The sequence below is a fragment of the Capra hircus genome, chromosome 27 (assembly GCF_001704415.2).
Source record: "Capra hircus breed San Clemente chromosome 27, ASM170441v1, whole genome shotgun sequence".
Classification (NCBI taxonomy): Eukaryota; Metazoa; Chordata; class Mammalia; order Artiodactyla; family Bovidae; genus Capra; species Capra hircus.
Genome location: NC_030834.1, coordinates 38,119,364 through 38,146,152, shown reverse-complemented (window position 1 = coordinate 38,146,152; position 26,789 = coordinate 38,119,364). Strand labels below are relative to the sequence as shown.

General features: G+C 39.1%; 1 protein-coding gene across 2 annotated transcripts in view; it reads right to left on the bottom strand.

Annotated features, from left to right (window-relative positions):
• Positions 1-26,789, bottom strand: part of GPM6A (glycoprotein M6A) — a 248,372-nt gene that overhangs the window by 31,418 nt on the left and 190,165 nt on the right. For both annotated transcript variants that reach the window (XM_018042034.1, XM_018042033.1), the window contains exon 2: positions 6,124-6,316. In XM_018042034.1, the coding sequence (XP_017897523.1) occupies positions 6,124-6,316 (193 nt within the window). The remainder of the gene's footprint in view (positions 1-6,123; positions 6,317-26,789) is intronic.

Here is a 26,789-nt window from a genome sequence, read left to right as displayed (position 1 = left end):
TTAAAAAAAATTTTTAAACGAACTCACATTTAAAAGAAAAGTTGCATGAAATGAATAGTACAAAAAATCCTGTAAACCCTTGATCTACTTTATGACATTTTCCCTCATTTACCTTGTGTTTTTCTCTTTCGGGATAATTTTATCTGAATGGAGAGAAATTCTCTGCAGTACAATGATTGATCTTAAGAAATATAATGTTGATAAAATAGACAGCCAGTGGGAATTTGCTATTTTAATTAGGGAGCTCAAACCCAGTGCTCTGTGATAAACTAGAGGGATGGGATGGGATGGGATGGAAGGTGGGAAGGAGACTCAAGAAGGAGGGGATATAGGTATACCTATGGCTGATTCATGTTGATGCATGGCAGAAACCAAGAGAGTATTGTACAGCAATTATCCTCCAATTAAAATAAAATTTAAGAAATATACTGTTGACAGAGTACTTGTGTCAAATCTATAATTTGTATTCTAATTTTATTAACTGGACTGACCCATAGCATTTCCCCCTTGCAACATGGGATCCAGTCCAGAGGCAAGTACTGCTTTCATTTGCCATGTTTCTCCCTAGTGTCCTTTAGCTCAGAACACATCCGCAGCCTGTCTTTGTCTTCGGGACATTAACGTTGCTGAGAAATACAACCCACTCCCTCCTTACTAAATACACTATTCTTCATCTGGGGTTTGTCTGATGTATCCTCACGGTTAGATTCAGATTACTCATTCTTGGCTACATACTACTAGGTAGGTGATAACTCTGTCCCTCTGATACTACAAAATTAGTAGTGATGCTGATTTTTATCATTTAGTTGGTGATGTTTGATTTCTGTACTGACTTCTGAGTTTTTTTCCAAAACATCCTCTGCCTGTCTCTCAAAAGGATACATGGGATTGCTTTTAGTGCCTACCAGAATACTGCAGGGTAATTTTCTCTTCCCAAGATCTCTAACTCAAAACCATTTACACCATATAAGGCAAAATTCACCTTTTTTGCCACATAAAGTAATATTTATAGGTGTTAGGGATTAGGAATTTAGTGTATTTAGAATGAAGCATTTGTTTTTTAACCTACTGCAGTAGCCAAGATTGCTTTTTTTCCCTCTTGTAACAACTGTTGCCTGTAAAAACTTTTTCTAAGCATACAAATATTGGTAACTTTTAGAGATATATAAGCAAAGTAAATATGCCTGTACAGTTCTTTCTGGAGATACTTCTGATCCCCTCTTTTTTTACTGTGAGAAGGATCCAGGTGAGCATAAGCAGCAACTTGGGACATGAGAATATATAGGTGCCGAAAGGCAAAGCATCTTCCTAGATTCAGAGACTAGAGATCATTTTTACAAAACCGAAAAAGCATCCCGACAACCTCTTACTGATTGTCTTTATTTCAATCTGTGTGTTATTCCAGTAAAACTACTGTGTTCCCTAAAAAGATCCTAAGAAGTAGGGATGGGTGCATTTTTTATTAAGGAGTAAGGGTCACAGTCCCAAACCCAGGATACTATTCACTGAGGCATTCCGATTCAGTCACAAGAAAACCATGAATAATCTCTGCTTTTGTTCCACACTGTTTTGGATGGACTAGCCCATCAGAGGTCATCCTGTGTTATATAATCACAAGGTCCTAGTGATCAGTGAAACGGAGATTTGGGAAAGTCAGGGTCAGATGCAGGGAGAAATCTGAAGACACTCCACGGCTGGCTTTGAAGAGGGAAGGGGGCCCTGAGCCAAGGATGCAGGTGCCCCTGGAAGCTGGAGCAAGTGAGAACGTGGATTCTCTCCTGGAGCCACCAGATGGAGCAAAGTCCTGCCAATCCCTTGATTTGACCCCATTTCAATAAGCCCAGTGAGATCCATTTCAGACTTCTGACCTCGAGAAATGTTAAAAAATAAAAATGTGTTTTTCTAGTCCAGTGGATTTGTTGTAACTTCTTACAGCAGTAAAGGAAGCTACGCACCACTATTACAAACATCATTTAAGATAAATCCTTGGGCAGTATTTCTCTGGGATAAATTCCTAGAAAATTTTAAGGTATGTACTGTGAAATAGTGTCCAGAAAGTTTGTGCCAAAATAAAAATGCATGGATAACCAGTAAGAGGGTCTATTCTCTGTTTCCCAATACTGAGAATTACCATTTACCTTTTCTAATAAACTGATAGTTTAAAAGCAATGCATTATCATTTTAATTAATTTTCTTGGTTTAGTGGTATGGATAAACATATATTTATAAGCTATTAGTCATTTGCATTCTATAAGAAACATGTTTTTATATTTTGCCAATTATTCTACTAGAATATATATCTTTTTCTTGAATTTATTCTATTAAAATTAGGAAATCTTGTTAGGTAAGTGGTAAATATATTTCTCAGTTTTTAAACACCTTTCAACTTTTTATAATCCTTTAATGAGTAAAATTTAATTTTTATTATCTCAAATCTATATATTCTTGTAATTTCTTACATTGTTTACATACTTCTTGCTCCATATGAAGTAAAACTTAAATCTGTGTGTGTGTGTGTTAGTCGCTCAGTCATGTCCAACTCTGTGATCCCATGGACTGTAGCCCACCAGACTTCTTTCTCTATGGGATTCTCCAGGCAAGAATACTAGGTGGGTTGCCATTCCCTTCTCCAGGGGATCTTCCCAACCCAGGGATCGAACTTGCGACTCCTGCATTGCAGGCACATTCTTTCCTGTCTGAGCCACCAGGGAAGTCCCCTTTAAATCTGTACTTTTACAGATTAGTTTACTCTTAAATTTTAACTTTAAATCCATCTGAAAAATTTCTGGTAAAAATGTGAGTTGCTGCTACTGCTGCTGCTAAGTCGCTTCAGTTGTGTCCGACTCTGTGAGACCCCATAGACGGCAGCCCACCAGGCTCCCCCGTCCCTGGGATTCTCCAGGCAAGAACACTGGAGTGGGCTGCCATTTCCTTCTCCAATGTATGAAAGTGAAAAGTGAAAGTGAATTCGATCAGTCGTGTCCGACTCCTAGCGACCCCATGGACTGCAGCCTACCAGGCTCCTCTGTCCATGGCATTTGCCAGGCAAGAATACTAGAGTGGGTTGCCATTGCCTTCTCCGAAAAATGTGAGTAGGAACATAATTTTGTATGTAGTTACAAGTTCTTACATGTATGTCTGTGCCAATGCCATGTGGTATCAATTATTGCAGTTTCTTAACTCTCTACTTCATTAACCTGATGCATCCTCAAAATCAGCTCAAGTACTAACTACCACTATCTGATTCATATCTATTGAATCTAATGTTTTTGAACTGTGGTGTTGGAGAAGACTCTTGAAAGTCCCTTGGACTTCAAGGAGATTCAACCACTCCATCCTAAAGGAAATCAGTCCTGAATATTCATTGGAATGACTGATGCTGAAACTCCAATACTTTGGCCACCTGATGTGAAGAACTGACTCATTTGAAAAGACCCTGATGCTGGGGAAGATTGAAGGCAAGAGGAGAAGGGGACGACAAGAGGACGAGATGGTTGGATGGCATCACTGACTCAATGGACCTGAGTGTGAGTGAACTCCGGGAGTTGGTGATGGACAGGGAGGCCTGGCGTGCTGCAGTCCATGGGGTCTCAAAGAGTCAAACACAACTGAGTGACTGAACTGAACTGAACTGAGTCTAATGTGGACGGCACTTTGCTAACATATGTTTCCTATGTCAGTACAAGAGGAAAAATAATTTGTCTTATACTACTTTGTGTCCCTAAAGATTAGCACAGTGACTTGCACAGAGTATAACCCTGTAATATTTGCTAAGTGAATTAATCAAAAAACAAACCAGACTAAAGATCGTCTTGAAAAAAAATGTGAATATTTGAAAATAAGTACATGGTAGAAGTATAATAAATTCAAGGCGTTTTAAATATATTTCCATACTTGATATTTGTAATAACTCAAATAGCAAAATAAGCACTAATCCTAAAGTAACTATTCTTGAAAAAAGAAGACTGAGGTTTAGCAAGTGAATATAGATTGTAATCTAGTATAATAAGTGAATATAGACTTTATTTTCTTGAGCTCCAAAATCACTGTGGACGATGACTGCAGTCATGAAATTAAAAGACGCATGCTCCTTGGAAGAAAGGCTATGACCAATCTAGACAGCATATTAAAAAGCAGAGACATTACTTTGCGTACAAAGGTCTATATAGTAAAAGCTATGGTTTTTCCAGTAGTCACATATGGATGTGAGAGCTGGACAATAAGAAAGGCTGAGCAATGAAGAATTGAGCTGTTTTGAATTGTGGTGCTGGAGAAGATTCTTGAGAGTCCCTTGGACAGCAAGGAGATCCAACCTATCAATCCTAAAGGAAATCAGTCCTGAATATTCTTTGGAAGGAGTGATGCTGAAACTGAAGCTCCAACACTTTGGCCACTTGACACGAAGAGCTGACTCATTAAAAAAGACCCAGATGCTGGGAAAGATTGAAAGCAGGAGGAGAAGGGGACAGAGGATGAGGTTGTATGGCATCACTGACTTGATGGACATGAGTTTGAGCAGGCTCAGGGAAATGGTAAACGACAGGGAAGCCTGGTGTGCTGCAGTCCATGAGGTTGCAAAGAGTTGGACACGACTGAGCAACTGAACAACATAGATTGTAAGCATCTCAGAATCGGAGGTACATCACCAGCCTTGTCTAAGCACATTCAGTGACAGGCAAATCACTACATTCTAAGGAGCCCATGTGTACTTTAGAAAACTCTGACTTTTGAAAATGTACCACTTCTCAGCCACTATGTGACCTTGGATGTACCACCTGGTTTAATCATACCCAGGAGTTACTGGTACACATCTTCCCTCTGTGTTTTCATCAACTGTTTGCCAACAGGAAGAGGGTTTTAATTCATTTGCTAGCTTCACAGGGCTTAGGATAACGGATTTTAGTTATTTGAAATATGAAAAGAGAGAACTTGAGCACTTGCTTTTATTCTGATCTAAATGGCATTCTTCTCATGCCAAAGATGCGTTATTGATTTCACATTTCACTCCCAATATAAGAGGTCAAGGTTAAAGTTCTGGAGTTAGCACACGACCTCTGATTCTGCTGCTGCATCCGCACACGTACAGCCCTGCGGAGCTTTTCTCAAGGTTTGTGATCTATAAAGGTTTGTGGTCTAAATGTCAAATAAACATGCTGGCAACTGGTTTTCAGTAGATTTATGCAGTCAATCATTCCGTGCCACTTATTAAGCTTCTTATTTCTTGCAAACTTCTATAACTAAAAGTTAGCACTTTGGATGTAGCCTAAATATAGAGGATCTGTAGATCTTAAAGACATCTGTGGTAGCTTAAAATAATGCACAGTGAAAACATATTTTGTCCAGTGTAGGCTGAGATAAAACTAAAAAGAAAATGTCAGTATTGTCACATTAAAATATATCTATGGAATCATATTCTTAAGGCTCTTTGCAAACCAACATGTAATAACCCAAAGCATTTTCAGATAGTTTAATTATATTCCAAATGATGGGTATCATTCATAAACTCTCAAGGATCAATTCATGCTATATACCTGATTCAGTGTTAATCGATAAACTGTCTACTACAGGCTTAAAAAATTCAATTTAATAGATAACGTTGAATTTTCAGAATTTGTAAAATAAAGTTACACGGGGAAATATAAGCGATATAATTTCCTTATCTCTTTTCTCATTATTTTTAAAATTTGTTATTTATCCATTTCCATTTGTCAGTGATGTTGATGAAGTTCTAAATTGATGCTTCAGACTATTAGGGACTGATTTTTAAATAATTCACCTTGCTATCTGAGTGTCTAATAAACAACTACCTCCTTTTTAATCATTATGTGTGTGTATGGTTTTGGGGGGGTATTATCACACACATGTTTTGTTATGTTCCTTATTTTATGACCAGTCTCTCTCCAATCTTAAGTGCCAGTCTATTTTAGATAAACATGAGTTATTTCAACTTTTCCTGAAAATTTTGTCATCATTATGTCCAAGGGGACACGCTTTTCACCCTCCCTAAAAGTATTTTTTCGTCTATAAAATACTGCCTCATTTATCTCTAGACCCCTGTTTATTTAACACACAGCACGGAGCACATAGACTCTCAAAATGAGAAGCGATACCAGATTGACCTACATGGTAAAGACGTCCAGCGTATCTCCAGCAGTTCTGGCCATCTCAAAGTAGGTTTGCAGGATGTTGACAGTTCCAGAAAGTGCTTCATGACCACAGCCACAGAACAGGGCAACCCCGGCGTAGAGCAGGATGGTGGCGATCAGAGAGGCGTAAGGAATGCCGCCCAGGCATTTAATACAGCACTCGAAACACCCTGCAGAAGACCAACAGAAAAAAAATTAGAAATTAATATTCCATGTTAATCTAATGAAACTTTTTCTCAAACTTAAAGGAATATGGAACATACTATGTATTGCATTTATAGATGACATCAGGTCAACCACACAAATCCAGTCCTATGGTATCATGGAAAGTACAAATCAAGTTCCTTAACCAGCAACCATCCTCCACAGGCAAGAGAAGGCTTACTTCAGCTGGAGGTTTCCTCTTCTACAACAAAATTACAGAAGCCCTTCCTTCCCAAATTGGATTTCTATTTTTTTTTTTTTGGCTGCACCACATGGTTTGTGGGATCCTAGTTTCCCAACCAGGGATTGAACTCACACCCCGTGTTGGGAATGCAGAGTCGTAGCCACTGAACTGACAGGGAAGTCCCAGATTTCCTATAATAATTAATATTCACTAGACAGGCAAGAATACACGGAAAAACTGTACAAAAAAGATCTTCATGACCAAGATAATCACAATGGTGTGATCACTCACCTAGAGCCAGACATCCTGGAATGTGAAGTCAAGTGGGCCTTAGAAAGCATCACTACGAACAAAGCTAGTGGAGGTGATGGAATTCCAGTTGAGCTATTTCAAATCCTGAAAGATGATGCTGTGAAAGTGCTTCACTCAATATGCCAGCAAATTTGGAAAACTCAGCAGTGGTCAGAGGACTGGAAAAGGTCAGTTTTCATTCCAATCTCAAAGAAGGCAATGCCAAAGAATGTTCAAGCTACTGCACAATTGCACTCATCTCCCATGCTAGTAAAGTAATGCTCAAAATTCTCCAAGCCAGGCTTCAGCAATACATGAACCGTGAACTTCCAGGTGTTCAAGCTGGTTTTAGAAAAGGCAGAGGAACCAGAGATCAAATTGCCAACATCCGACGGATCATCGAAAAAGCAAGAAAGTTCCAGAAAAAACATCTATTTCTGCTTTATTGACTATGCCAAAGCCCTTGACTGTGTGGATCACAATAAACTGTGGAAAATTCTGAGAGAGATGGGAATACCAGACCACCTGACCTGCCTCTTGAGAAACCTGTATGCAGGTCAGGAAGCAACAGTTAGAACTGGACATGGAACAACAGACTGGTTCCAAATAGGAAAGGGCGTATATTGAGGCTATTGTCACCCTGCTTATTTAACTTATATGCAGAGTACATCATGAGAAACGCTGGACTGGAAGAAGCACAAGCTGGAATCAAGACTGCTGGGAGAAATATCAATAACTTCAGATATGCAGATGACACCACCCTTATGGCAGAAAGTGAAGAGGAACTAAAAAGCCTCTTGATGAAAATGAAAGAGGAGAGTGAAAAAGTTGGCTTAAAGCTCAACATTCAGAAAACAAAGATCATGGCATCTGGTCCCATCACTTCATGGCAAATAGATGAGGGAACAGTGTCAGACTTCATCTTTTTTGGCTCCAAAATCAGTGCAGATGGTGACTGCAGCCATGAAATTAAAAGACGCTTACTCCTTGGAAAGAAAGTTATGACCAACCTAGATAGCATATTCAAAAGCAGAGACATTACTTTGCCAACAAAGGTCCGTCTAGTCAAGTCTATGGTTTTTCCAGTGGTCATGTGTGGATGTGAGAGTTGGACTGTGAAGAAAGCTGAGCACCGTAGAATTGATGCTTTGAACCATGGTGTTGGAGAAGACTCTTGAGAGTCCCTTGGACTACAAGGAGATGCAACCAGTCCATCCTAAAGGAGATCAGTCTTGGGTGTTTATTGGAAGGAATGATGCTGAAGCTGAAACTCCAATACTTTGGCCACCTCATGTGAAGAGCTGACTCAGTGGAAAAGACCCTTATGCTGGGAGGGATTGCAGGCAGGAGGAGAAGGGGACAACTGAGGATGAGATGGCTGGATGGCATCACTGACTCGACGCACATGAGTTTGAGTGAACTCCGGGAGTTGGTGATGGACAGGGAGGCCTGGCGTGCTGCAATTCATGGGGTCGCAAGAGTCGGACACGACTGAGCGACTGAACTGAACTGAACTGATACATGCATATCATTCTATCTTGACTGCATTGTTCTAAAATTTCACATTTTGGTTTTTATTTCCATGACATTTATTCTTTTCAACTCCCTGGGCCTGTTTCTTTTACAGAGTGAGTCAAAACCTCTTAGTTGTGTGTGAATCCAATTTAGCGAACGTTGCCCAGCATTGATTAAAAGTGAAAGAGAATGCGGGAAGGTACTGTGCGTAGGAAGGCACATTGCTCTAGAATCACTTTGAGTTTAGAAAAGAGGGACCTGAGTCGTTAGGGACTCCACCGCTCTGTGTTTCAGGGCGAGGTTACTCTTCCGAATTAATCATTTGTAAAAGAGTGACAATAAAACGGACTCAAATGGTTCTTGTGAGCATTAAATGAGCTAACAGAAAATAGTGCATGACCTAGAGTAACTACTCAGTTAATGTTACGCCTATCATATTGGATATAACTGTAACTACTATAAATATTATTATTGTGTTGTAATATGGGTTCCCAAAATGGTTTGACCACAGTAAGTACTTTTGCTTTTTGAAGTTTCATCATTTTAGTCTTCCATTTTCCAAAGACGGCTTTAAACCAGTCTCAAACATCACTTAACCTTGGTTGTTGATATTCAAAATAAGTATCAGAACTCTCTGGTCAACTCAGATATGTTCTTCTTAAGAGTTAACTAGAAATGCCTAAGTATATATGTGTTGCCACAAGACATACTGATGAGATGCTGTTTCTCAGCCACTGCTGAGAAAGGGAAGTTCAGGTTAGACGCGCAACAAGCAAAGAGGAACTCTATGCGATCAGTTTCATCTCTGTTCCCCACTGCTTCCCCACACATATCCTATTTCAAAAATTTCCTCCTACCTATCATCTTTTGGAAATTGTGGATCAAATTTCCTTCTGTAATGCTGAGACCCCCTCAAACTCTCTCCATGTTATCGACTTTTCATCTCTTCAGAAACTAATAACAAATAATGTTGGAAAACGGATTGTTATGTACTTACTTCATGGGAAGATGTGTGTGTGTTTTATCTATAATGTGTATATGTTTATAAGCTACATACGAACCACGCAGTGACTGCAAAGTTCCTGTGTGAGGTAACTTTACATTCAGAGGGTGGTTAGTCTGCTGTTTTATTGTTCATTGACCTAACCTCCTTAAGAGAATTATGGATCATCTTATCTGTCCCAGGAGAGGTTAAAAAAAGGAGTTTGAACAGCTTCCCACTTCCACAGCTCTTGCTAGCACAGGCAAAATTATTCCCTGAACATTCCTCCCCCGACGCACGTGATACACACAACACACGTGCACACACGCACACACACAACGTGGTTAGGTAGAAAAGGCTAGAACACCTTGCCACCTCATGTGACAGGAAGAAATTTCACTGGCAGATGGGTGAGACCAGTGTGTGGAGTATCTGAATGTCACTGAACACAGTTTTGGGCAGAGATTAACAGGGTAGAAAAAAAAAAAAAATCTTTTCACTGTTTAAAAATAAAGAAAAAACCTAAAATTGGTACCAACCCAAAGAAGAGCTACTCTTAATTTTGGCAAGGGTCCCAAAAAGCCCCATGATCTCAAATCTTTGTCCTTTGCAGTTTCTCTCCCTATTTTTCTTGAAGGGTCTAAATGTGTGGCATTTCTACTGCAGACACTGAGGTGTCCGATTAAAGTATCCACACAACCCTTAGGAACAGGAGTCAAATATACAGGAAAGGGTCCAAACACCGAATTCATGGATAGGAGTTGGCTTGGCTGATCCCACCCCTCAAGCTTCTAACAGAATAAAGATAAATTGTGACTGTCTCAGGACCAAAGGGAGTGATAAGCCCACTGGCGGTCACCAGATTGTCATGAGTAACATGGAAACTCGCAATACCATATGCAAAATAGATAGCCAATGGGAATTTGCTATATGACTCAGGGAACTCGAACAGGGGCTCTGTAATAATCTAGAAGGGTGGGATGGGGAGGGAGACGAGAGGGGGTTCAGGAGGGAGGGGACATGGGTGAACCCATGGCTGATTCTTGTTGATGTCTGACAGAAAACAATAAAATTCTATAAAGCAATTACCCTTCAATTAAAAATAAATAAAGTGGCAAAAAAAGAATTTCTGATTAATTTTGTTAATAATTCCGGTCAGTTTCTGCTTATTTCATGCTCTCTCTGTTGTGTGTTAGTTGGACCAATTCTAGCCTACAAGCTACCAAGCCTGGCTGCCTAGACTCTATATATATGGTGGGAAGGGAGATGCTCTTTGTAGATGCCATAGTCTGTGTAGTATTAAGGATAAAGTGAAAGTGTGAGTCGCTCTGTCAACGTCTGACTCTTTGTGACCCCATGGACTGTAGCCTGCCAGGTTCGTCTGTCCATGGAATTCTCTAGGCAAGAACACTGGAGTGGGTAGCCAGCTATTCCCTTCTCCAGGGGATCCTCCCCATCCAGGGATCGAATCAAGGTCTCCAGCATTGCAGGCAGATTCTTTACCATCTGAACCACCAGGGAAGCCCAAACATTAAGTACAGCTTTCATTGAAAAACTGCCTTTTATTTGGAAAAACATGAGAGAAATTTCAATACTGAGTAAACCCAAATGGACAAGCCTGAGTTAACAGGCATTTCCAGATGAGCTTAAAATCTCCAAATTAAACAGAAATATTTCTTTAACTTTCTATTTAAATGCTGTCACTTAAATCCCTCAGACTGACAGTACCCTTACGGATAAGTACCAATTCCTTTAAACCTCCTTCTCTGTCAGATCAGGTTATAATCTTTCCATTTCAGTCCTGTGATGTGAGAGTCGCTCAGTTGTGTCCAACTCTTTGAAACCCCATAGACTATACAGTCCATGGAATTCTCCAGGCCAAAATACTGGAGTGGGCAGCCTTTCCCTTCTCCAGGGGATCTTCCCTACCCAGGGATTGAACCCAGGACTCCCGCACTGCAGGCAGATTCTTTACCAGCTGAGCTACTAGGGAAGCTCCATTTTCAGGCCTGATCCTCCGCAAAACTTTTACTCAAAGTAAGAAACTTTGGATGCACATTTTGCACTCGTAATGGGCTGGATTCTGATCGCCCCACTCTTCTGTGAGGCCCGAGTTGCCTATTGGCTTTTAAAGAAGGCTTTCAGAACTCCCGTCTGGGGAAGCAGTGCACCATTTCGGCGTTCTCTCCAGCTGCCAGAATCCCACGTAGCTGCTGGCAGGGGAGCTTCTTTCCTCCCACAGAGAGAAGCGGCCTTGGCATAGCAGCAGAGTTACCATGGCAACTGTGCTCCAGGGCCCAGGAGATGCTCCCAACAATCATCTTCTGAGGCTGAGGATTCTGCTGCCACCATCGCCATATTTCTTACTGTGCCTCCAATGAGAAAGCACTCCATCAAATGATATCAGTGAAAGCATAGTACGCGGAGGGCTGGTACTGGCGAAAATACCTTGTCTTGAGAAAACTCTATTAAAAACAATAAAATGACTTTCCCCAGGAAACATTTTCAATATTAGATATGCTGAAAGTTAGGGCCACTGATTCTCAAACAGAGCTGATGGTTGAAATCCTGAACCCAGAATTTACATGCTGTAGACATACCTGTACACACAAACAAGCATTTCTCTATCTAGTTCCTGCTTTTTGTATTTTCTCAGAATGAATTAATGCTATGTTCTTACTGTCACATAGAAGAAATTACTGGACTTTCTTTTCAATACACTCTGAAATATTAGCAACTGTATCAAAATTTCAAAGAAGATAAAAGGTATATTATCTCTTAGTCTATAAAAATAGTCTATTTTTTTTAAGTGGGACATATGCTGCTTAATTTTCTTTCATTAAAACATTGTGAAGTAAACACAAGCCTTTTCTCACTCCACAGAGTGCACCAAAATAAAGGGAGAAAAGTCTAAATCAACAAGAAAGAGAGTAAGAGAGACAGACAGCTGAGAAGAGAGACCAACAAAACGGAGGGCCCTGGAAGGGAGGCTGATGTGTGAGGCTGCCAGGAGACTGACAACGTACTCACTGGTGATGCTCTCCCAGCATCATTTACCAAAGACCTGATTCTTTATCTCGCAGCCTCCCATAACACCTTTGTCATTACCAAGTAGCCACCGAGGGCTGAGTCTCTTTGTGGGCAGTCTAATTCTGTTCAACTATTGGTCTATTGTCTCCTGGTCTGTGCCCCAGCTTTGGAGCTTATCTTGGTTTGTTGTGGAGAAAATTCCCCCAACTTGCTCCTCTTCCTCACATATATCATGCCACTGATGGCCCTATTACATTAACATACAAATTTTAGAAATAGTTTGATTCCCCAATTTACCTTATTGGAGTTCAGGTGGGTATTTTTTATAATGATTGCATGTCTAGAAATTTTGCAAAACCTGTTTTTGATCCTCTGAATTATTTTAGTTCTGTGAATTATTTTGTGTTGATAATTATTCCATCTGTGAAAATTTTGAGCTTTCTTTTCATTATTTGTGCCTTTCTAGTGCTGACCTTTCTCTTGATTCTACTCTCGTTTGACCATCAAGCGTTATGTATGCTATTGGTTGACTGGTTAAAAAGGTATCTTCAGTTTTGAATTCCATAACTGGCTTTTCCCCATCTGTCGAAATAATTTTATGTTTTTCTTTTTATCTGCCATTTCAATATTTTTTTCAATTTTAAATTAAACTTGCATCCCTGAGAAAAACCCAACTGAGTCATACTGTATTTTTTAATATGTTGCTGAATTTGTCATGCTAACATTTTGTTCAATGCTTTTGTATGTATCAGTTCATTCCACAAATAGCTGTCAGGCCCTCACCAGGTGCCAGGCACTTCACAAATTGCTGGTGCTGTGGAAGTAGGTAAAAAAATAAAATAAAATTCTGCTCTAGTTCTAGAGGTGGAAGACAGACAAATGAGACACAGAAGTAATATGTGTAAGAATGTGAAAACTGCAAAGAAAAGCAAAATATGGAAGAGGGGTAGGGAAGACTGGAATAATTCAGGGAAGGAATAACTGAGAAGACAAATTTTAAAGGATGAGAGGAGGTAAAGGGGCCAGGCAAGAGAGTTTCAGGAGCAGAGGGCTTCAAAGAGAGGAAAGGCAATTGTGAACGTCCTGAGGAAGGCGCCTGAGGATTCGGAGAGTGTCTAAGAAGTCAGTGGTGGTAAAAGAGACGGAAGCTGAAGCAAAAGAACCTAAGGTGAGATGATGAGATGGCCGATGTCCTGGGTGAGAACAGGGATGCTCACGTTCATGAATGGGACGGACATCTAATTTGTGCTTTCTTGTTTTATAATTAAGTTCATACCAGCCTTGTAAGATGATCTTTTTTCTACACCCTGAGGTTGTTTGCATTAGGTTTAGCTGCATAATAAATATTTGGTAGAACCAGCCAGTAACACCATCCAGGCCACTTGCATACTTCATGGAAGAAGGTTAGCTACTGATCTAATTCTTTATAGAACTAATCAAGCTTTCTTTTGCTTCTTAACTTTGTTTGCTAGGTTCAATGTAGTAGGCATTTGCAAACTTAGTGTAAGTTTTCAAACTTTTGATGAAGTTTTATGTAACTTGTAGAGTATTTTTAACCGATTCGTCATCTGCATGTATCTCCTTTCGTTTCCCCTGATGATTTCAGTTCCCTCCCTCCTCCTCTTCTTCCTTCTGGCCTTCAGTCCTTCATGCACACTTCCTCTCACTCTTCCTCCTTCCACTCACTCTGCTATTTCTACTTGCGGCCCAGTGGCTAGAAAGTCACTTGCCTCCCCCTCGGCCACACAGAACAAACAGCGCAATTCTACCCTGTGTGCACAGGACAGGGCTCCATAAATATTCAGCCAACAGCCCTAATTGCTAATAACTAATGTCAATGGCTTTTAAATACTACTATTGTTAATTGTCAATTGCTAATTGTAATAAGTAATGTCAATGGCTTTTAAGTACTACTATTGGGCTTCCCTGGTAGCTCAGATGGTAAAGAGTCTGCCTGCAACGTGCGAGACTCAGGTTCTATCTCTGGGTCGGGAAGGTCCCCTGGAGAAGGAAATGGCAACTCCATTATTCTTGCCTGGAAGATTTAATCCCATGGGCAGAGGAGCCTGGCGGGCTATGGTCCATGGAGTCGCAAAGAGTTGGACACGACTGAGCGACTAACACACACACACACACACACACACACACACATCCTTTTCAAATAACCCATTCTGCATGATTACTTTGTTTCCTTAGATTCTATTCTTAAGTTTTCTCTTCCGTTTTTACTTTGTGTCTTTTTATAGTGTGCTCCTATACATTTCATCATGCCTAGAGAGGGATATGTGTGCTTAGTTGCTCAGTTGTGTTGGACTCTGTGACCCCAGACTGTAGCCCACCAGGCTCCTCTGTCCACAGGATTTTTTCAGGCAGGAATACCAGAGTGGGTAACCATTTCCTTCTCCAGGGGATCTTCCCAATCCAGGGATCGAACCTGAGTCTCTTAAATCTCCTGGCTTGCAGAGAGATTCTTTACCCACTGAGCCAATGGATGCTGAGCTATTAATCTTCAGTATTTTATCTTTTTTAACATAAACATTTAGGGGGATAAGATGAGAGATGAGAGTAAATTGTGCTTGTGAAGAAGTTTTATACTGTAAGATTACAGTAAACAGAATTTCTAACATTAACCCTTTGATTAATGACATGATCAACTAAGGTTTTAAAGTGTCCTAGAATATAGCTCAAATAGTCATCCAATATTATTGAAATGTTAACACTTTATTTAAATATATTCCTGGTCAAACAAAGTACAGGGTTAAGGTAAATATTTGAATAATTACAAATGAATGCTTCGTCATTCAGTTCAGTTCAGCACTCAGTAGTGTCCAACTCTTTGCAACCCCATGGGCTGCAGCACGCTAGTACTCCCTGTCCATCACCAGCTCCCTTCATTACAACTTCACCAACTTCCTTCGTTACAAAGGGACAACAAAAGATCTGTAGATATTTGAGGAACACCTCCAACTTGAAAGAAATAAAAATAAAATAATAAAAAAATAAATTAAAAAATAAACACAAAAAGAGCTCAGAGAAATGAAAGCCAAAGCAGGCAGCTGGTGAAAGTTTAAATGGGTGCGGGCACGCACACACATACATTCACATATTCCCATGTTCTCCTAGGATATAATTAAATACATTGTACATGGACTTCCCTGGTGGCTCAGATGGTAAAGAATCGTGCGCCATGCGGGAGACCTGGGTTCGATCCCTGGGTTGGGAAGATCCCCTGGAGGAGGGCATGGCAACCTGTAGAATCCCCAGGGACAGAGGAGCCTGGTGGGCTACAGTCCATGGGTTGCAAAGAGTCGGACACGACTGAGTGACTAAGCACAGCACATTCTTGAAATAAGAGTGGATGCTAAAAATAGGTAACTGCAAAAAAAGCTAAAAGTTCTTATTTTAAAATATGATAGCAGAAGTTTAAAATTTAATGGATGAGGTAAAAGACAAAGAAAAGGAAATCTATATCAAAGAACAAAAAGGTGAAGATGGAAATTGGAGAGAGAAGATAAGCAACTTAGAAGATCAGATAAGGAAGTCCAATTTCGATATTCAAATGTAATGAGGTCCATCATGAAGAGCCGAGAAAGCGAAGATTAGCAAATTATCAAATACTACAAAACAGTCTCTTAGAATCAAACAACACATGTCTCCAGATGAGAAGGACTTTTCCTCATGGGCTGGTTCCCTTTCTGTAGCCCTTACCCACAGCCTCATGATATCAAGGAGACAAGCATCCTGGGGTTGGCTGTGTGCCTCTTCCAGCTACAACAGCTGGGATCACAGACAAGTGTCTTAGACAACACTATCATCAGACAAGAGAAATGGCAAGCTATCCACTAATGTGAAAGCAGATGACTTTTCAGAGGACCGTTTCTGAAGACGTAACAATTCCATTTGGCCTTAGGATCCTTAAGTGTTTGTGAAAATTTTAGGGACAGGAAGCCAGCCTCACTTCCTCTTATCCTATTACACAATTCCTTGTCCCATGGGTAGAAACAGTATGTGAAAGAAAAAGAAAGTGAAGTTGCTCAGTCATGTCCGACTCTTTGCAACCCCATGGACTGTTGCTTACCAAGCTCCTCCGTCTGTGGGATTCTACAGGCAAGAATACTGGAGTGGGTTGCCATTTCCTTCTCCCAGGGGATCTTCCTGACCCAGGGATTGAACCCAGGTCTCCCGCGTTGCGGGCAGACGCTTTAACCTCTGAGCCACCAGGGAAGCCCAACAGTATAGCCACCATTAGGTCAGACTTGACTGTCCTAGGTTTATGTCACATGCTCATTCGTTTTTTTCCATGCTTTGCTGGCAGCACAGTTACTGAATCACTCTACCAATATACAGTGGATTTTTTTAAGCACCTACTAGTTCTATGTACCGAATCTACAAGAGTGAAAGTCACTCAGTCATGTCCGACTCTTTGCGACCCCATGGACTATACAGTCCATGGGATTCTCCAGACCAGAATACTGGAGTGGGTAGCCTTTCCCTTCTCCAGGGGATCTTCCAACCCAGGAATCGAACCAGGGTCTCCCACATTGCAGGTGGATTCTTTACCAGCTGAGCCACAAGGGAAGCCCAAGAATACTGGAGTTGGCAGCCTATCCCTGCACCAGAGTATCTTCCTGACCCAGGAATTGAAACCAGGGTCTCCTGCATTGCAGGTGGATTCTTTACCAACTGAGCTATGAGCGAAGCCCATATGAGGGAGTCTACAAGGGTGACAGGAAATATGATCTCTACCTACCAGTGGCGAGAATGAGCCCACATACTACTAGGAAATAAAATTTGAAATTTCTAGCACCTTTCTACCAAGTTTTCTAAAAATATTCTACCTGAATATTTAGGATCGTTGTGACATCTTGCGTGTCCAACCTGAGCAGCCAGAATCACCATGTTCATCAGCCACCAGAAAGAGTGGCAGTGACCATGGAGTTCAAAGTCACTTGAAGGACAGCGGAAAAATGTCCTTGGTGTAAAGGATAGCATACTAGAAAGATGAGCAGTACAATGAGAGTTCAGAATTGTGCTTGTGAAGAATTTTTTATACTGTAAACTTCACAGCAAACAGAATTTCTAACACTAGACCTTTGGTTAATGACATGATGACGTAAAGTTTTAAAGCATGCTAGAATATACCTCAGATAATCCCCCATATTATTGAAATGTTATTAGCCCTTTACTTAAATATATCCTTGGCCTAAAAAAATTACAGAGTTGAGATAAATATTTGAATAATTCAGGATAAAGTGGCATTATAAAGAATACAAATACACACAATAGGTTTTCATGTTAAATACTTTACTCATTGATACAATACTGTGATTAGATTAGTTCCTAACTTTAAAATGAAAATCTTGGAACAGGAAGAGAATAGGCAGCGTTTGGAAATATTCTTTATACTCTGCTAAGTTTCTGGCTAGGTACCAAAATCACCAGGGATTTTCTCAAAAACAGAGATCCTAGGACCCCCTCCATTGAAAACATTGCTGTTTTTATCAAGTACTTCAGCTGACTCTGATGTACAGATGTAAGAGCACATGGAAACCATGCAGTGTTCTATAAAATCATATTAAATGTCTCACATACCCTAAAATGAGTTGACAAACCAGATACACATGTAATACAAGGATTAAGAAGGATTTACTCTAGGAATTTTGAACAAATCATTAAACAAAACATGCAGTCTGTAACTAAACGACATCAAAAATAATTTTTTGAACAATTCCAAAGGTTCATAAATAGTGCCAAGACTTTTAGTGTACTGCCGGGTGAGTGTCATCTTCACAGTAACCCTGTGAAGTGGGTAAAATCATTCATTTCTCAAATGATTATTGATGGCTGGTATTGAAAAAAGTTTGTGAAAGGCTGTGTATAATGAATTTTCCAGAAGAATGACGAGATTTTCCTTTTAAACATGCTTTTATTATGGACACATTTATAAACTATTTGCAGCTCCAGAGTGTAAAAAAAATACCATTAATTACAGAACAATCTGTACTGGTCAACATGACTTAGCAAGAATGTTTTGATTAATTAAACTCATTTCCCTAAGGCAAAAAAATTAATTGTTTAGATAATGATTGGAGCCATACTCTCCTGGCTGTGATAAACAAACCTCAAGGGCGAGAGAACAGTCAGGTGGAGACATGTTTCTGAGATCCAACCAGAGCAATTCCTGGAAGGAAAAAAGCTGAGCCCCCAAACTAGTCTGAGTTCCAGACACCTGTGAGGTCTTTGCAGCACACCTTGTGCTTGTTTAAATGATGTTCAGAGATCCAGTTAAAACCCTTATCTCCCCCTGTAATGCTGCTGATACTAAGTTGCTTCAGTCATGTCCAACTCTGTGCGACCCCATAGATGGCAGCCCACCAGGCTCCCCCATCCCTGGGATTCTCCAGGCAAGAATACTGGAGTGGGTTGCCATTTCCTTCACCAATGCATGAAAGTGAAAAGTGAAAGTGAAGTTGCTCAGTCGTGTCCAACGCTTAGCGACCCCATGGACTGCAGCCCACCAGGCTCCTCCATCCATGGGATTTTCCAGGCAAGAGTACTGGAGTGGGGTGCCATTGCCTTCTCCGCCCCCTGTAATGAGTGAACCGGTAAACATTTTCAGTGTGGCCGTGTCCTCACAATGTTCAGATCTATGTTCAAAATGCCATTAGTTCTGGGGTTTATCCACAGCTGCCATCCCAAAGATGTATTATCTTAGAACAAAAATATATTACAATTTCTCATAATTGCATAGGTTTACTGGACTCTGATAGGCAGTTTTCCCTTGGGATCGTTCTACTGCAGCTAAAAGAGGAATGGGGACTGATGCTTGACTGAGCTGGTTTCTCCACTTGCACTTGGCTAATATGGTAAACCAGGATTATAAAAAAATGTTTCTAATGTCTCCTGTACAGCACAAAGCAGCTGCTAGAACTGTCCAGAATTTTCAGTGTAACAAGGTATTCTGTGTTGTGAAATAAACATGTGTTATATAATTAAGCAGTATGATATTTGGAAATTATTTTAAAATTTTAAACAGTATATAAGACTTTGTAAAATTATACCAATTATATACAGCAGTCTGGATTCCAGATCAAGTATTCTAATATCCTAATATTATATTGTTACTTTAAAAATAACAATAAGGGAATTTTAAAAATTAATCTTAAAAATGACATTTACAATTTAAAAGTTATTTTGGTCAAAAAAATAAAAAAAATATTGCTCCATGTATGAACCATATGACAATTTTTTAAGAGTATTGATCACAGTTTTATCCAAAACTCCAGTGAGAAAAGGCAAAATGGGATCATTTACTAACATAGTCCATGTGCATGATCAAACACATATTTTCTATAGAACTGGAGTATATTTAAAAAATAATTGTGGAATTCGAAGATATTCTTGAAAATAAAAACATATCTTGAAAAGCTAGTGTTAATAATTTCAAATTATAAATTAAAGTTATGAAAGAAATATTATAAAGTTAAAAATACAAATTCTCTTTTTAAACACTGTGAATTACTTATAGAAAGTTTCTTTATTCAGTTTAGTTTGTAGAAATTCACTGAGACATTCGCAGAGACAGCCATATTTCTCTAAACATAATTATAGGGTTTTTCATGTAATCTGGTATTTTAAAATTTACACATTTATTCTAATTAATTTTTTTTTTTTCCCAGAAAGGCAGGTATCAAAATTTTCTGTTTCATAGTTCCCTGGTAGCTCAGCTGGTAAAGAATCTGCCTGTAGTGCAGGAGACCCTAGTTTGATCTCTGGGTTGGGAAGATCCCCTGGAGAAGGGAATGGCAACCCACTCCAGTATTCTGGCCTGGAGAAGCCCATGGACAGAGGAGCCTGGTGGGCTGCAGTCCATGGGGTCACAGAACTGGACAAGACTGAGCAACTAAGCACACACATTTCATAGTCACTAAAATATAAAAAAATTTGGTATGAGGCAAAATATAAAGTCATCGTCTGAACCATTGAAATGATAATATTTTCAAGTACAATTTCTTACATCACAATGTTTCTTCAAAATATACGTGGAATAGAGAACAAAGCAAACCGCCTCCTAATAATCACAGTAAGATGTTTCACCATGAACATTAGCAGAGTTTTTAAAATGAGTATATTTTTTCCCAATTAGTTTCACAAGTCATTTTTTTCAGTCACAAATAACCTGTCATAATTTGTAAGAAGGAAAACTCTGCTTCCACAGTTGAAGCATTATTGAGTATCTAAATTATCTAATGTCTCTTTGGAAAGAGGCAAAATGGCAGCATTGCAAAGTAGAAATGTCACTTCTGCAAGTGCTATCTTTTCTCAAGTACCAGAAACCTTAAAAAGCTAAAATATATTTTTAAAATCAACAGAATAATATTCTTCTTTTCTCTCCCTCTCTGGCTTCTTCTCTCATCAGAGGAGCTATGGTTCTCTGCTCTGCTCTCTAAAGACCAGGGAAGTACTAGTTCAAAGTCTCTAGTAAACCTTTTTAAATGTTGCCGAAGAAATGTTGATTTTATCTGAAGCCAAGCAGAAGCCCTCCATTTTGTTGCTTCTATTACAAGCTGAATGAGCTTTGTGATCACAAAATATACATGCACTGTTTTTTTAATTACAGCAATTTTCATCCCCGGCTAATTTGTCCCATGCCATATGGATTTTATGTCCTTTGCTTCTTTTGATTATAACCCAAATGACTCCTAGATACTGGCGGCTGAAAAATAAAGGTTTAGAGACAGATGACTACAAAGCAGCCTTGAACATGTTGTAAGGGAATCGGCCTTTTAGGTGCTTTTGTATTCTGCTCGCCACAGGAAGCATCTTTAAGAGAGCTCAGCCTATGTATGAAAACCTGCACTTCACACAAATCTTTTTATTTCCTGTCAGTAATCCCCACAATTTTATGAATACAGACAAAGCTCATTTTCAGTTCCTGCCAGTCATCTCAAGTGGCTGTGAAGTTAAAGTAAGAATTGCTGCCAAAGTAATAGAATGCTCATGGAGAACTGGAGAGGCAGATATATTACACAAAACATTCGATTTTTATAATCTCGAGTGTATACTCTACACTTTGGTATAGCACTACAGTGTTGTGGTTTGCAGTGAGTTGACAACTTCTGATATCAGGGACTAAGATTTATATATCTTTACACATCCGGGATTTCATAAAGCTTGGTTCATGCACACAGCAAGCGTGGAAAACTCCTAGGACTTATCTTCTATTTCTATTTGGTGGTGTGTTTTTTTCTTGTTTAGGCTGCCTATAAACTGGAAGGATAAGTCAACATCAATTTCAGCGTGTTATCCATTCAAATTATATTGGAAAAAAAAAATAAGAGTCATAGCAATGGAATCAGAAGATGCAGTTTAATTCAAGGAAATCTTAGAAGCATATTCCACAATGTAAAGGAAAACAGTCATTTCTGTCTTTGGCCAGGACTGGTCACTGCTGAGATATAATGGAAAGAACCCTGAAGAAAGTAGCAGTAGAAGGGTGACATTTCTGCTTTTTCTCAGTAAGCAGCAGTTCTCAAACTTATCTAGTGTTTGATTTTTTTTCTTCTGTTTTTATATCGTAAAACAACCAACTTCTTTAATTAGAAGGCAATAAACATGCAAATGGCAAGTATAGACATTTCTTTGAACCAATATTTAATAAAGCAAAATCTAATTTTTTAAAACTCATTTGATGGGTTGTGTGGGGATACAGAATTGGCGTTATCACCCTTAAAGTTGCTGTATGAGCTCACTAGCTTGAGGTTTTTCTCTAATCACTGGAAAGTCTAAGGCAGATAATCCTTAAAGACTCTGCTTATTAAACAAATACATTGTTTGGCCTTAAAACATGGAGAACAATGTTCTGTATTTTTGATAAATACCACTGATACTTCCTGCAGTTTTGACAGGTATATGGGATCAAATTTAGATAACTGAAAAGATTATTTTTATCCAACAGCATCTGTCAATGCTCATGTTAAGACTGAACTTGGAAGTGAGTGAAAAGAATTGGAGTGAAAAATATTTAAAATTGTTTAATAAGCGACAGTGACTAACATATTCCAATGGTCTGGTAATTTTTACTATTTCCTTTGAGCTCCCATATGTGACCAAACCCCATGTGATGATTTATGTAATTAAATTATGGATAATGTATAACATGTAAAGATTTCTCTATACTGGTAAGAATAATGTATTTTTTAATCCTATTATCATTTTAAGATAATATTCTGGGAGAAGAGTTTACAGCGACTTCAGTGGTTTACCTGCACAGTGAGACTCTAAATGAGACCTATATTTGCTGCCATTTAGTTACATGAACATGATACTTATGCCTAACATTATTTTCCTTCACTTAAGAAACCACAAGACCTGAAGCATTTCACAGACAGAATTGGATGGGGAAAATCCAGGGGAAACATACAGAAGTGACCTTGACCATCTCGTGACCAGGAAGCAAATGTCCCCGAGGGGCTCAGGCTCTATTTATGTTTGATCCCAAGCGTTCAGTGAAAGCAAAGTCATCATCTGTTGGTCGGGATTTTCTGCCTCTTTTTTCGGCATTATCATGACTCCCGTTTCAACCATATATTTGATTTGTAAACTATAAAGATGTAGCTAACTAATTGGGAGGGCTACCCATTTAAAAACTGAGCAGGTGCTGCAATGCTAAGAACAAGAAAAGGATACAGAGAGCAAGCAAAAGGGGCGCTTCTCGAGGAGTCTTGCCAGAAGACTGCATTTTTACCAAGGAGTCCTAGAATCTGAGCTGGCAGACTTATTATATTTACATGAGTTAAAACCTAAATTAAGAGAAAATATGCAACATTCATCTAATAGCTGGTTGCTTTTGAAAAATGAAGATGAGTAAGACGGAGCTGACCTTTATAAAGACATGAGTTACTAAACGTCAAATCTATGTCTGGACATACAATAGCTAACTAACAGAACATCTATGAGGCCAGATAGTAACACCAATACATTTGGAATTCTAATATTGAAAAGAGCATATTGAAAGGTACTATGCAGTATGTGTTAATGAGTAATACATATGCATGACTGTACCCCGGAGAGACAGCTTGGGGGGTCATATAAGAATAGAAAAACAGGCAGGCCTTGTGGGAGATGCAGCTTATTTTCCTTGGAACAAAGCTAAAAGCCTTACAAAAGGGCTTGCCAGCCGCTGAGGTTCTCCCTCACCACCTCTCCAGCCCCTCCCTCTCTCAGCCGCATCTTCCTCCTTGCTGTGAGAAACACCCAGCCTCGGGCATTGCTACAAGCTACACTTTCTCCTGCAAATATTCTTCCCTCAGATATCTGGGGACGTAACTTCCTCATGTCCTTCAAGCTTTCACTTAATTTTAATCCTGATGCTCCAATTTACAAATTATATCCTGCTTTCCTCTATTCATAGCTGTAGACCCCAGAGTCCTGTTACCCTGCTCTTCTTTTTGTTATTTCCACGTGACTTTCAATACACTACAAAGTTTACTCCTTGGTACTATCTATTGCTAACCTGTATTCTTCTCCTTGGGGCTTCCCTGGGGCTTATCAGTGAAGAATGTTCCTCTTGTCAATGCAGGAGACACGAGTTTGATCCCCAGGAGAAGGAAATGGCAACCCACTCCAATATTCTTGCCAGGGAAATCCCATGAACAGAGGAGTCTAGTGGGCTACAGTCCATGGGGCAGCAAAGAGTCAGATATACCTTAGCAATTAAACAACAACAAATTCTCCTTGAAGTGTAGCCTCGTACATAGTTGGTCCTCAATTAACATTTGTTGAATGCGTATTATCTTTTATACATATAGAAGCTTATGCTTATGATTGCCAAGTAAAAACCTAGAGTTCACAGTCAATAAGGAAAATAACAAAAAGAGGTTGCTTAAAAGATAGAGTTTCTATCCAATATCCTAATGCATATGTATTTGGAAGTAATATACTTCTATTGAGCAAAGAACAGATACTTAATATATATTCCTAGTCAAAATACAAAATATAAAAATCAAATCCATAACCATAAAGGTGATAATTTCACATTAAAAACTGCACTATTTATTATATAAACACAAAGAAAAGACTGCACAGGCATTTGACTGGATCCTAGTTTTTCACAAGAGCACAGAGTTCTTACAAAGCTCCTGGAAAGTAAAACTATAGCATTAGTTGGAGACATTAACAAATTTAGCAATAGAGTCCTTCCATAAAGATAGCACTGCCCAATGACTACAGCCACCAATCTAATCAATATGGCTCATATTTCAAGAAACAGAAATAAGCATACGATTTAGCTCTCACTCAGTCTCACTCTGTAGAACTCTTCTCCTAATAGCTTAAAAAAAAAAACAAAGAAACACATCAAAATAAAAAGCCATAAATAAAAAGTTATGGCTATTATTATCGTAGCCATAAATACCGCAGTGTTAACAAAAAAAATGGTACAGATATATTTACTATCTAGGACAATGAATTTTAAGCATATGTTCTAAATTATTCGATGGTAGGCAAGACAGAGCTTTTTAAGATTCAATGGCAAAAAGCCTTGAGTAGGGACAGCAACTTGGCTGCTAAATGAGTTCCACCACAATAGCTTTAAAGTAACAGGGCAACTCTTTCAACCTTCCTTCACTGTTAAAGGATGCAATGGCTGAACGGTCTCTAAGGTCTCATTTTGCCTCTAAAATGTTTCTTAAAATCTTTAAAAAAAAAATTCAGCTTGTTTTATTTTCTTCCTCTGATGCTCAGTGGATCTTAAACAATGTATTCAGGACACAAGGAGAAACAGTCTTTTTAGCCCAGTTATGACTGAGTATCTTGTGACAAGAAGGCATTTCAAAGAACCATCCCCACATTCAGGGGGACGCAGGCAGAAAGTGTTCTGGAGGATAGAACACTGAGCTTCCCTTCCTGTCTACCTATGATCGCTTGTCAAGGAGCATCCATGGTTCCTTGAGGCTCCTTTTTCCAGGAGGTTTTCGGAGGATGAGGGGTGCTGATAAGGCAACCGTGGTCCATTGTTGCCACTGGTTCACCTACGAGACTCTAGACAGGAAGTGTGTAACATTATAGCAGAGCACAATGTTTTGAATTTTAGAGGTCTCTTAAAGAGTAGAGTTTGAAACTGTTATAGTGCTAAACGCAGCTCAGTGGTAAAGAATCCACCTGCCAGTCCAGGAGATGTGGATTTGATCCCTTGGTTGAGAAGATCCCCCGGAGGAGGAAATGGCAACCCACTCCAGTACTCTTGCCTGGGAAATCCCATGGACAGAGGAGCCTGGTAGGCTGTAGTCCAAGGGGTTGCAAAAGAGTCAGACACAACTTAGCGACTAAACAACAAAAAACAAATGTTTTTGCTTTGCAAATACTTGCTGTTGCATTTAAAGCTACAAGAAATAATTTATGTTAAATTTATGTTCTGTTAAATTTATGTTAATAATTTATGTTAAAGTCCTACAAAATGTAACATTATTCTATACTGGGAAATTGACTTTCCCCAGATACTTAAACTTCATAGTTGCACGTGTTCTGTCACTTTGTAAGATCCACTCATATGGGAAGAATGAACGCTGGTAATAAAGTATCCATTTTTATATATAAAGCAATGAATGGTTACTGACAAAGTAGTCCTAATACATTAACAAACCCATGAAGTGATTGCTTGTCTTTCATAGTTATTAGTTGCTTTCATTCAAATAGTTGTGTCTTGGTTTCACTAGATTTTGAGTAATTACTTTAAAATACAGAAATGACTTTAAGGCAGAAATAAGGTTGAAAATCATGACTCACTTGTGCATCCTGAGATTCTAAGCGTTGCCTGCCTGGCTGGTAAGTTTATCACTTGAGTTCTTCTTCTTCTGTGGAGGCCTGGCCTTTTCCTTAATTTTTAAATTTGGTAGAAAGAAAAAAAATTCAACAGAACAAAGCATATTTCCTAACAATTCCACCCAATAATAACCACTGTATACATGACAACAACATTTGTCTGTAACTACATTTTATATTATTAACTATCTACATTACATTCTCATCTACATTCTAATACATATTCAAGGAATGCTTTCATAAGTAAAGGTTTGTGTGGTTCTCCAATATAATGTTATATTCTATGCAAATTCTTAGATTTCTCCTTATGCAGTCAACATAACTTTATTATAATGTATAATGCAGAGGAGTAAGGAGGCCTATGAGCAAAACTGGAAAAATGTTACATTAACTTTCTGTAAGAAAAAACATCTCCCCATTAATTCCCAATTCTTAGAACTCAAGAGGGAGAAATGCTCAAATGGAAAATGGATAAATGGCAGAAATTCTACACTACATTTTACATAAGGAAATGAAAACATTACTGAATGACATTACGCCATCAATATCATTGACAGAGAACTTGCTTGCAATCTGTAACACATACTTTCAAAGAAAACAGGAAGCAATACTAGGC